At 44.4% G+C, this 13235-nt stretch overlaps 1 protein-coding gene across 3 annotated transcripts in view; it reads right to left on the bottom strand.

Annotated features, from left to right (window-relative positions):
• The window catches only part of DYNC2H1 (dynein cytoplasmic 2 heavy chain 1), a 499560-nt gene that overhangs the window by 479166 nt on the left and 7159 nt on the right, over nucleotides 1-13235 (bottom strand). For all 3 annotated transcript variants that reach the window (XM_033947955.1, XM_033947953.1, XM_033947954.1), the window contains exons 2-5: nucleotides 10158-10328; nucleotides 8463-8601; nucleotides 8237-8355; nucleotides 753-897 (exon numbers count right to left, since the gene is read on the bottom strand). In XM_033947955.1, the coding sequence (XP_033803846.1) occupies nucleotides 753-897; nucleotides 8237-8355; nucleotides 8463-8601; nucleotides 10158-10226 (472 nt within the window). In that variant the 5' untranslated portion in view covers nucleotides 10227-10328. The remainder of the gene's footprint in view (nucleotides 1-752; nucleotides 898-8236; nucleotides 8356-8462; nucleotides 8602-10157; nucleotides 10329-13235) is intronic.

Raw genomic sequence — 13235 nt, 5'->3', positions numbered from 1 at the left:
AATGTTTTATTAATTGTACACTTGATGTAAGTTTTAAAAATGAATAAAGAATTACAAAAAAAAAAAGAAAAAGAAAAAAAAGGAGTGTGCTTCCAAATCACTAGCAAATATACATATATTCAGCAGAGAAAAGCCAAACACTGGAAGAAGCTGAGCACAAGGCATGCAGGTTATGTTTCAACAGAGATTCAAGTCTACACTATATTATATAAGTCAACATCAAAACAATGCAGTCTAGATGGTGGAAGAGTTTGGGCACTAAAGATGAAAACATAAGAAAAACATCTCTCAGTGTTTATTTGTTAGCCTTGTCAATTTGGAAAGGCTACTCCAACTAGAGAATGACACAGGGACAAATTTTTCCCTCTCCTTGCGGGAACTAAAATTTTCCCATCCCATCCCTGCGATTACTTTTCCTGTCCCTGCCCCATTCCTGCAAGCTCTGCCCTCATCTGCACAAATCTCAAACACTTTAAAATCATAAGTGTTCAAGGCTTGTGCAGTTAAGGTAGAGCTTACAGGAATGGGACAGGGACAGAAACAGCGACAAAACTCACAGGGATGGGACAGGGAAATTGAGTTCCGACGGGGACAAATTTGCCCCATGTCATTCTCTAATTCTAACTTGATATACCATCATTTTAAACCCAAACAAAACAACCATCCAGTGAGCAAGGGCCTGTATTCAGAAATGGTCTTCAGTAATATAGACTAATACTCAATTGACATAAGGGAAAGAGTGCCACAGTTACCAATAATTTCCAAAAGATGCAGCATGCGAGACTCAGGATAAGGATCATATTCAGTTTGTCTCCAAATGTCATCAACAGTTTCCCGGGTCGTCTCCACCAACTCCACAACATCAAACAGAGAAATGCTGTCCAAGCTGTTATAGTACTGCAAACAAACCAAATGCAACAGAAAGGAAGAGTAATTGGATTTCAAATTTTTTTTTCAATTTCCAAATAAAATCTATTTTGTCTGAATTGCCTACACTTGAGTTTAAAGGCACTTATATTTCATCTCCAGTTTTCTTCCCACATTGAAAAACATTAATTTGCTACCACTTCATACCTAGGGCCTCATTTTGTACCATGCATTAGCCCAGGGCTCAACAAATCATGGGCACTAGGTTGCCATGGCACTTAGAAATTGCATGCTGCTGCCCGGGATTTCATGCCTTCCTGAATTTGTAGGGTTTTGCAACGCTACCTCAAATGGAAATTTCTTGCTTCTGAACTACAATCCGGCTCTCTATGAGAAGATTAGGTTCTTACCTCAATAATCTTTCTAGTAAAAAGGCATACGAGTCTTGAATCAGTGTGTTATTCTCCTTAATTGTGAGTTTGTAGAAGCCATCATCTACCTTTTTCTCTCAGCTCCACCTCCTGCATCTCTGGGCTGTGCCCCATCTCCTCAGTTCGTAACAAAGCAGTTGACAATAGCAGTTGACAATTCTTATAAGAGGAGAAATAAGGAAGCGGGAAACGGGGTGCTTCCCGACCAGTCAAGTCTTCGGATCTGCAACAAGTCAAAGCCAACAAATCAATGCCAATATAATTATAACTGAAAACAAGGTGGAAATGAACAAGTCACCTACCTGAGTGCAACCAACACTAACACTTATGTAGCTGTCAAGCCTCTCGCTTTTCACATTGGAACAGAGATCAATCAGTCTCTTCAGATCTGTCTAACAGACACCAGAATCTGAAAATGCATATATGTCTGAGACAACAAGCAGGCTAATTGAAATCTAATAGAGCAGGCCTTCAAGATGCCTTTCTATTAGAAAGATTATTGAGGTAAAAACCTAAATCTTCTTTTCTAGTGCAAAAGGCATGTACCAAAGCAATTCCTCGAGTCTAGGGCGGGGCAGATAAGCCTGCTATGAGCACCACAGACCCAAAAGCGGTGCGCCATGTTCATTCTGTAAAATTTTGTGAACGTATGAAGTATGGACCATGTAGTCGCCCTACGAATTTCCTCAGGCAACACTGCCTGGGACTCCGCCTATGAAGAAGCCACATCCCTCATAGAGTGTGTTCTTCCAATATATGCCAAAGCGATAATTGCATGATTCCACCAGGAAAAAGAAGCCTTGGAGGCTGACTTACCCAGGTGACTAGGACTCATTAGCACAAAAAGATGATCTGAGAGACAAAATTCTTTCATCACCTCAAGGTAACAGAGAAGAACTCTCCTAATATCCAGCAATGTCAAAATGTTGTCTTTTTTTTTTAACCTGTGGGATGAAATGCAGGTTGTTGGCCTTCCTGATCTACATGGAAGGCCACGACTACTTTTAGCAGAAACAAAGAGACCGTACAGATGGAGATCCCTGCTTCAGTAAACCTGAGGAAAGGCTCTCTGCCAGACAGAGCTGTAGCTCTGAAACCCTTCTTGCTGAAGCGATCACTATTAGAAAAACCATCTTAGCAGTAAGATCCATCAGAGATTTGTCTCGCAAAGGATCATATGGAACCTTACTTAGGACCTGCAAAAACAAGTTAATATTCCACGTCAGGAATGCTTGTTGCAGAGGAGGATGAAGCTGCAATGCTCCATTCCAAAATCTAGCAACTTCTGGATGACAGGTTAAAGAAACCTTTTCTACTCGAGCCCTAAAATACGAGAGACCTGCCACTTGTACTTAGAGGGAGCCAACAATAAGGTCTTTTTCTCATTCCCATGGTAAAACCAGGCAAGTCTTCCTGTTCCTGTGGGTTTCGCGCAGGAACCTATCCCCATGTCTTTCTCTAATTCTAGGGATTGCCTGGGCTCCAAGTGACTTTTCTGAATGTTGATAATCCAACCGAGGTCCTGCAGCAGCTGGACAACCTGGGCCACTGCTGTCATCTGGAATGATTTTAAGCAAAATTGAGGGGTTTTGAGGCAGGTAGAAGCTTTTAAAATCAAATTGGGGAAACCCACGATGGCCATCGCGGCAGCATTTTAGCATCAAATAACAGCCTGAGAGAGCTAAATAAAAGCACAGAAAATTCAATAAAGGGGGTTTTGGAGGTGGGAGACCCAAATACCAGCCCTAGAAACCTCTAAAACTTCAATTTGTAGACCACCCTGATGTCTCCCATAGGCTACAATACCCTGTACTCACTGTTGTGCTAGGGCTGTGCCTGCTTCAGCTCAAACTGCAGCTGTACAATGGAGAAGAAAGCTCCTCAAACAAACAAGAAATTCCACTCCAAATGTTTGTTTCTTCGGGCTGCCAATCAGACCCTGAACAAGCCTGAGACCCCCGACCCCCACAGCTCTTCATGCATCTTCAGGGGAAAATCACAGCCAGCACCTGCTAAAACCCTCAGGACTGACACAGTCTGGGCTGAAGCTCTGGTAAAAACCAGAAGTGAGCCGCACTCCCACAGAAAAGATCCCCGAGCCACTAAAATGTTAGGGCAAGCTGGTCAGGTAGGTTCCCTGTAAAAGAATTGCCCTCCTGGCTACAGATTTCTGACCACAGAGTCTATATCTTCCCAGGCAGAGCTGCTCCAGCCAAACTAGGAACCTCTGTAGCACTGCAAACCTCTCAGTTCGAATGAAGACCCAAAAATTAAAAAAAAAATCAAAATCAGACCAGATCAGAAAGGCACCTTCCAACTTGCTTGTAGAAGGAATAACTGAGGAGCTGAGGCATAGTCAAGAGAAAAAGATAGATGATGCCTTCTGCAAACTCGCGAATAAAGGAGAACAACCCACTAATTCAAGACTCATATGCCTTTTGCTCTAGAATAAGCTTGAGCAGCACGGTGCAAGAAGTTTAGGAGTCTTGCAATTTCAAATTTCACAGGCCTTGAAACCACCAAACCAGCCTGATCTTCCTGTCCTGCACAGATCAAATTTATGCAAGAGCTGAATCGTAACAGGAGTCCAAGAAGCATGCTGTTTCTTCTGAAAACAGCCACAAGGTGAGGGGTTAAAGCAGCCCTGTACAACATGCCACCCAAAATGGCTCTCACTGCGGCCCATGCCTGATACGGCTCTCTCCGCTCTCCTGCCCGTGGGGGTTCAGCTGCCACACCAGTGCCGCCAGCTTCTCCCTCTGACAGGAACCAGCTCTGAAGCTTTCCAGCAGCTATGTTTTGCTCTCTCTGCCGCAACTTCATGTTTCCAGTAGGGCAGGATGCAGCACATGGAAAGAAGTTGCAGCAGAGGGAGCGGGATGTTGGAGAAGAAAAGTTTTGGCAGAGATGCAGGTAGGACGTGGAGAATGAGGGAGAGAAGTCGGGCCACGGACAGGGAGACTGGAAGAAAGGAGCTTGGGAGGACTGTGGTTGGGGTACTTAGCTTGAAGTAGTTGAGAAACACTACTGTAGGCAATCAGCCGGCACCAGTGCCTCTCCTTCTCTCCTGCTGTCTTCCCTGCTAGCACCCCATAGTGGCATCTGAGGGCCTGTCTGGAAGGCCTCTGCATGCACAGATGTCAACGTTATGATGTCATGCATGCACATGATATCATCAGGGCAACATCCGCGCACTTCCGGGTGCCTCAAGCCATTGCCACTACCTGTGGCCCTCATTACACTTTCCGACTTCGTTTCGGCCCTGGATCATTTTTGAGTTGTGCAGGCCTGGGTTAAAGGTAGCAGTGTTAGAGACTGGGTGAAGACTTGAGGTGGGGAAGTTGAGAGAGAGAGATTGGGCGAAGACTGAGGGAGCAGAGTTAAAAGAAAGAGAGAGAGAGACTTTTGAAGGTTGAAAGTGGGGAGTTGGAAGAGACTGGATACTGAGGAGGGAGTTGGGAGAGAGACTGGTTGAAATCTGTGGAGAAGATATTATGTGTGAACTAGAAGGAGAATGGTGGGGACCCTTTTTAGAGGGCGCTGTCACATAACTGATATCATGCTTTCAGAAGGGAGACTACCTGGTTTTGCTAGTGATTTGCAGAGGACCAATAAGGATCTGATTTATTAAAGTTTCTTTGCCCACAGATACAAAATAGAAGAAAAGAGCCTTAGTAAGTCCGTTTCTAAAAGAGCTACTGCAGTGCTGATTTGGAAGGGGATTCCTCTCCTCTCCCCCCAACTTCACTAGGGACAATATTGAAAGGATGGGGAGGAAAAAGCAAAAGAGGTCTCCATTTTTGGCTCCTAAGTTTTTGAGCAGGCTCCTGGATTTAGTGAAAATTTGTTGAGGTTTGCATTAACTAGTAAAGAAGAAGATTTAGTCAAATTTGATCTGTTAAACCCATTTATTCTTTTTTTATTTTTAAAGAATTTATAATTTTATATCAAAGACAAAAACTCTTGATACACCAAAAGGACAAAGTAGTTACCATTACGCTAACAAAGGAAAAAAAATATTAATCCAGACAAGTTCCTATATTGTTCAAGTACACAATAAGAAAAAAGGGGGACAAGACACAATGCCACGGAAAAACTTTCAGAAATTAATGGCTCCTTTTACTACACAGTGTTAGAGGTTTTTAGAGTAGGATGGCGAGGTAAATGTTCCGAAGCTCATAGAATTCCTATGAGTGTCATACGAACATAAGAAGTGCCTCTGCTGGGTCAGACCAGAGGTCCATCGTGCCCAGCAGTCCACTCGCGCGGCGGCCCAACAGGTTCAGGACCTGTGTAGTAGTCCTCTATCTATACCCCTCTATCCCCTTTTTCTTCAGAAAATTGTCTAATCCCTTCTTGAACCCTAATGCCGTACTCTGTCCTATCATGCCCTCTGGAAGCTCATTCCAGGTGTCCACCACCCGCTGGGTGAAGAAAAACTTCCTAGCATTGGTTTTGAATCTGTCACCTTTCAGCTCTTCCGAATGCCCTCTCGTTCTTGTAGTTTTCAAAAGTTTGACGAATCTGTCCCTCTCCACTTTCTCTATGCCCTTCATGATCTTGTAAGTCTCTATCATATCCCCTCTAATCCTCCTCTTCTCCAGGGTAAAGAGCCCCAGTTTCTCCAGTCTCTCAGTGTATGAAAGGTTTTCCATACCTTTTATCAAACGCGTCGCTCTCCTCTGAACCCTCTCGAGTATCACCATATCCTTCTTAAGGTACGGCGACCAATATTGGACGCAGGACTCCAGATGTGGACGCACCATCGCCCGATACAACGGCAGGATAACTTCTTTCATTCTGGTTGTAATACCCTTCTTGATTATACCTAGCATTCTATTCGCTCTCTTATCAGCCGCTGCGCTGTGTCAGAGCATTTACCTCACTAGTTTGAGCTGAAAACCTCTAGAAACATAGAAACATAGAAATAGACAGCAGATAAGGGCCACGGCCCATCAAGTCTGCCCACTCCAGTGATCCTCCCTATCTATCTTTGCGGATAGATCCCACATGTCTATCCCATCTGGCCTTAAAATCCGCCACACTGGTGGCCTCAATAACCTGAAGTGGAAGACTATTCCAGCGATCAACCACCCTTTCAGTGAAGAAGAACTTCCTAGTGTCACTGTGCAGTTTCCCGCCCCTGATTTTCCACGAATGCCCCCTTGTTGCCGCGGGACCCTTGAAGAAGAAGATGTCTAGGGCTGTTTAGTAAACCCAGCGTAAATCAGGAATTAAAGGAAGATTCTCAATCAGGAATATAAATTCACAGAGTGGTTATTAGTGGTACAGTAAGCATTGGAGTTGAAGAAGCACTAGACTTAAAATCCAAAAGGACATTTAAATGCCCAGGATAAAAAAATAAAAATAAAAAAGTCCCACACATACTTAACAGACTTAAGCTTGATTACATATTTACATGGAAAATTTAACCAAAATAAACCACCTAGTTGTTGAACACATAGGCAGAGCTTTATGAATTTTATTTATTTTACCCCCCATTTTACAAAGCTATACTAGCGGTTGCCGCATTGCAAAAGCTCCAAAGCCCTTTAAATCTCTATGAGCTTTGAGGCAGCCGCTAGAGACATAGACAAGATAACCAGGTTACAATTAAAATCTTATATTTTATACCCTAATACTCAGTTTTATTTAGGCTTCATTTATAGGACTCAAAAATTTGTTCTTCTTCTTTTTTCTCTCTTTATTCTCACTTTTTGCCCCCCCCCCTTCCCCCTGATGTGTTACCCATAAATGTTTCTCAATTTTCTTTAACGATTGTAAATTCATCCCCCTCTCCTTCTGTATCGGTACTAAATTTGTATGTAGATAATATATATATATATATAATTTTGTAGCAAAATGTCTCATGGCTTTCCCCCAAGTTTTTTAACTTTTTAGCTTTGAAATATTTGACATTGCGTGCACAACAAATTTTAATAAAACTTGAAACTTTGTAAAAGGAGGGGTTTATTTATTTAAAAAGCTTATATTCTGCCTAAACCTAAGCAGATTACTAGAAACACACAATTATAATACAAATATTAAATCCAATAAAACATACTAACACAACCACTTCATTCAATATTCATTCTCAGTAAAAAGCCTCTACAAAAAGACTTGTTTTCAACAGTTTCTTAAAACTTTGTACATTATTCACTAATCTTAATTGTGCAGCCAGATTGTTCCATAATTTCACTCCCACTACTGAAATAGCTGTAGCTCTGGTAGTTGAATACTTCATTTGTGGAAAAACATCCACAGCTAAAAAAATTACTTCCTCTGATCTCAAAGATTGACATGGATGATACAACATCACAGTATTTTTTATTCATTTATATTTAAAATTTCTATACTGTTTTTTTCCAAAACGGTTTACAAAAAGTTACATACATAAAATATTATAAAATCAGAACAAGATAGGAACAAAACCAGACAGATTCAATCTTTACATAATGTCAATTGCTCAACGAAATGCATCTACAAATAGTTGCGTTTAACATTTTCCTAAATGAGTTCCTGTCTCTACATTTTCGAATTTGACCAACAAGACTATTCCACAACTTAACTCCTGCACATGTAAAAAAGTCATGGCATTCGCTTCCACATATTTAGGATTAGCCTTCATTTTCCGCAATGCTGAACTTTTGGAGCGCAATGATCTTAATGGTTGATATCCAGACATCAAACTCTTAAAGAATTCCATGACGAATGGCTTGACAAATCAAAACCAAAGCAAAATTTAATAGGTAGCCAATGTAATTGACGCAGCAATAAGAGTTCCCTGGCTGAGACAGCCAACATCCATCACTGTTTTACAAGGACTTGGACTTTCCCATCCATAAAGCTGACATACAAACCTCTCTTAAGCATCTGACAATAATAATTGTTCTACTAAAACAAGAGCACACATCCATGGTAAGATAATAAAAAGTCACCTGCGAAACTGTCTGAAAAAGGCCCATGAAGTGTTTGGCTCTTTCTTTGTTACTTGATTTACTTCCACTCTGACCAAGGTCAGTCCAAAACTGAAACTCATCAACGAGTGTAAGAATCCCTGCAAAAGAGAAAGTGATACTATAACAATAGCATAACTTTAGCAATCTATCAAACTATGAAATTAAATAAAAGCAGCAGCTAAGGCTGAACTTTTTTGATACATACCTATTGTATCATCCTCTCCTCTGATTTTGGTACCTTTGCTAGCAGGACCTGATCTTCTCAGAATGGTTCCTAAACCTGTCTCTAGCTCACTCAAAAGCGTCTGGAGTTTGGGATCAAAACTTTTACTCCATTTTTCATCCTAAAACAAATCATTCACAGAATTAAAAGCCAATGGATACAAAACTTGACTCTTCTCAAACATAAGCAAATTCAGAAAAAAATCTCACCGGTATCAACTTTTCTCAAGAAGAGAAACACAGAAAAGAATACCGTATAAAACGCAAAGAACCGAAGAGAGAAATATGGTTGGCGAAACACAGGCAGAAGAAAAAATGGCTAGAGATGTAAAGAGAGGGAGACAAGACTTTTCAGGTACACTGGAGAAAGGAGGAAGACTAAAAACTAAATTGTGGGATAGAAAGATGCTGAAAATTGCAATGTAGAAAGCGATGCGGAAAAAGTAGACATGCTAAACAAAATACTTCTGTTCTGTGTTCGCGGAAGAAAAATCTGGAGAACGACCTTATTTGGGTAACAAAGGTATATATGGGAATGAAGTAGATACCATTCACAGGAGAAAGCAAAGTTACTTATCTGTAGCAGATATTCTCCGAGGACAAAAGGCATATATTCTCACGTGAATGATGTCATCCACTGAGCCCGATTTGGACGCTACCAAGTGAACTGGCACTAATGGTCCTTTTACTACGGTGTGCTAGGGCCTTAACGCACGGAATAACACGCACTAGACCTTAACGCCAGCATTGAGCTGGCGTTAGTTCTAGAAGCGTAGCATGCGGTGTAGTGTGCAGTAATTTCCTGCATGCGCTAAAAACGCTAGCACACCTTAATAAAAGGAGCCCTAAATCTTTGAAGCAATGCCCCCACCGCAAATATGCAAGTGCCATCCTGCCTGATACTGGAGCGTGGGACCAGCATTACAGTACATAAGAACATAAGAAGTTGCCTCCACTGGGTCAGACCAGAGGTCCATCGCGCCCAGCGGTCCGCTCCCGCGGCGGCCCATCAGGTCCATGACCTGTGAAGTGGTTCCTGACCATTTCTATAACCTACCTCTACTTCTATCTGTACCCCTCAATCCCCTTATCCTTTAAGAACCTATCCAAACCTTCCTTGAACCCCTGTAATGTAAGCTAAGAAGCCAACTCAGGGGAGGTAATAGGGATGTGAGAATATATGCCTGCTATTCTCAGAGAATACCTGCCACAGGTAAATAATTTTGCTTTCTCTGAAGACAAGCAGGCATAATATTCTCACATGTGGGACACTCTAGCTGCCAGTGTCATGCGTAACACTGAAGAGAGAAATTAACATGAGCCTGGCATAGAAAAAGGGCCAGAGGGGAAGTTGGCATTCAAGTATTAAAAAGATTTTGTGGAACTGTTTGCCAAAACCAGCTATTCCTTCTGGAATTTTGCTCCAAAGAGCAATGAGTGGTAAAGGTGTGAATAGAAGATCATGTCACTGCTTTGCAAATTTCCTCAACAGAGATAGAGCAAAAATGGGCTACTGAGGCAGCTCTAGCCTTCACATTATGTTAGGTGACATGGCCAGCTTTAGCATAGGTGAAGGAGAATGTGTAAAATTCATAAAACTATGGTAAAATCTTCAAACTCCAGAATCTGCTATTCCTTCATACTTGCAACTATTCCAATAGCCCTGCACATAGCTTACCTTTAATAATATTGGTGCAAATACTTGTCGAACTGCTTGATAAAGTGTATTAATGGGTGAATCTAACATAGATGACACAAGTATATTGTCATGCAAATTGTCTTCTGTAATAACATCAGGACGCAGCTTAAAGAAAACCAGCACTTTCTCTTTTGTGTCACCAGCATCGACCTAGAAAAACAAAGAATCAGTCTTACTCACTATGCTTAAAGGACTAGTTCAATAATGTAAGGTTAGATTCGTAACTTTGATAATCTTCATCTTTAAGTCCCTGGAGGAATCAGTATGACAGGTGTTCAAATCCATACCCACAAACCGGGTGTTACAGAAATGTTCTCCTACACAAATGTTCTCCTCCTACTTGACTAAGAGCAAGTTCAGCCCAAAAGCTAAAGAACTTCACTGGAAGAAAACAAATAGAGAAAGGGGGCACAGGGAACCTCTACACAAACATGAGACAATTCTGTTCTGCTCTGCAAGATATAAGGAACAATTTAATAAACATGTGAAATGGAAAACAGGTGAACATATGGAACATCATGGAACCAACCAACTTTGTGCTTCAGGAACCTACTTAATATCTAGCCTTGGGTAAAGATGTGCTCACACAATATGAACAATCCCCCCACAGGATCCATACTCTGGCTGGAAGATTCTTGGGCCTGAAAGCAGAGCATCTGAGGCAGAAAAGGCAGGCGATTCAGAAAACAAACTGAGTAAATAGACAGAGGGCAGGAGTACTGATTCCTCCAGGGACTTACAAAATGAAGATTACCGTATTTTCACGCAAATAACGCGCACCCGTATAAAACGCGCACACGGGTATAGCGCGCAGAAATCACGATGATATGTACAAAAACTTTGGTATACCGCGCTCACGGGTATACCGCGCATGCTGCCCGACGCTCCTTTCGCCCGCCCTGACTTTCCGTGCGCTGTCCCGACTCTCCGTTCACCCCCCCTGACTTCCGTGCACTGTCCCCCCTTGAAGGTCTGTCCCCATCCTGAAAGCCTGATGCACCCCCCCCCGACGTCCGATACATCCCTCCCCCCGAAGGACCGCCGACTCCCCAACAATATCGGGCCAGGAGGGAGCCCAAATCCTCCTGGCCACGGCGACCCCCTAACCCCACCCCGCACTACATTACGGGCAGGAGGGATCCCAGGCCCTCCTGCCCTCGACGCAAACCCCCCTCCCCCCAACGACCGCCCCCCCCAAGAACCTCCGACCGCCCCCCAGCCGACCCGCGATCCCCCTGGCGACCCCCACGACCCCCCCACCCCCCTTCCCCGTACCTTTGGTAGTTGGGCCAGAAGGGAGCCCAAACCCTCCTGGCCACGGCGACCCCCTAACCCCACCCCGCACTACATTACGGGCAGGAGGGATCCCAGGCCCTCCTGCCCTCGACGCAAACCCCCCTCCCCCCCAACGACCGCCCCCCCCAAGAACCTCCGACCGCCCCCCCAGCCGACCCGCGACCCCCCTGGCGACCCCCACGACCCCCCCACCCCCCTTCCCCGTACCTTTGGTAGTTGGCCGGACAGACGGGAGCCAAACCCGCCTGTCCGGCAGGCAGCCAACGAAGGAATGAGGCCGGATTGGCCCATCCATCCTAAAGCTCCGCCTACTGGTGGGGCCTAAGGCGCGTGGGCCAATCAGAATAGGCCCTGGAGCCTTAGGTCCCACCTGGGGGCGCGGCCTGAGGCACATGAGGCACATGGGGAAGGGGGGTGGGGGGTCATGGGGGTCGCCAGGGGGGTCGCGGGTCGGCTGGGGGGGCGGTCGGAGGGTCTTGGGGGGGGCGGTCGTTGGAGGGAGGGGGGTTTGCGTCGAGGGCAGGAGGGCCTGGGATCCCTCCTGCCCGTAATGTAGTGCGGGGTGGGGTTAGGGGGTCGCCGTGGCCAGGAGGGTTTGGGCTCCCTTCTGGCCCGATATTGTCGGGAAGTCGGCGGTCCTTCGGGGTGGGGGTGCGAGTGGTCCTGCCGGGGGGGGGGGGGATGTATCGGACGTCGGGGAGTCGGCCGGGCAAGAGGGCTTGGGCTCCCTCTTGCTCCGATCGTGGATGCGGGTGCGGGTGGGAGCGCGTGCGAGCGGTCGTTCGGGATGGGGGTGCGAGCGGTCCTGCTGGGGGGGTGAATCGGGCGTCGGGCGGGGTGGGAACTATGTTTTAAAACTTTTGTATACCGCGCTCACGCATATAACGCGCGAGGGGTATGCGCGGTAGGTAAAAACGCGTATAACGCGCGCGTTATATGCGTGAAAATACGTTATCAAAGGTAAGAACTTAATCTTACATTCTGTTATGTCCCTTCCAGAATCAATACAACAGATGATGTACCAAAGTAATGGCCACTTCTAGGGAGACCCAATCACACTACTGGGTATGGAGTAATCAATAAAAGTGTCCAAAAAAGGAATGAATACCACACACAATAAGATGTTTTTAAAAAAATCTTAAACTGACATAGGAGCTCAGAACCAGTAGAGGTGGTAAGAAAATGACAAACGGGGACAAGCCCCTAAATGCGTTTTCCAGTGTCTATCGTTGCACCAATTTTTGTTGTCAGGAGAAGGTGTGATAGTATCAAAAACATGTGAAATGTTCAATTATTGAAAATGTAAATCTATATATATATATAAAATTGGAGGTATGTATTTGTGTATGTATGTGTGTGTGTATGTGCCGCGATCACGCAAAAACGGCTTGACCGATTTGAACGAAACTTGGTATGCAGATCCCTCACTACCTGGGGTGATATGTTCTGGGGGTCTCGCGGCCCACCTGCACACATGGGCGGAGCTACAAACATAAAATCAGATTTCACCCATTCATGTCAATGGAAAAAATGTAAAAAGCTGCCATTCTCACAGTAATTCAAAAACGGCTTGACCGATTTGAACGAAACTTGGTATGCAGATCCCTCACTACCTGGGGTGATATGTTCTGGGGGTCTCGCGGCCCACCTGCACACATGGGCGGAGCTACAAACAGAAAATCAGATTTCACCCATTCATGTCAATGGAAAAAATGTAAAAAGCTGCCATTCTCACTATAATTCAAAAATGGCTTGACCAAT

Source organism: Geotrypetes seraphini, chromosome 6 (assembly GCF_902459505.1).
Source record: "Geotrypetes seraphini chromosome 6, aGeoSer1.1, whole genome shotgun sequence".
Lineage (NCBI taxonomy): Eukaryota > Metazoa > Chordata > Amphibia > Gymnophiona > Dermophiidae > Geotrypetes > Geotrypetes seraphini.
Note: the sequence above shows the minus strand (reverse complement) of the source record. Positions and strands in the feature narration are given on the sequence as shown.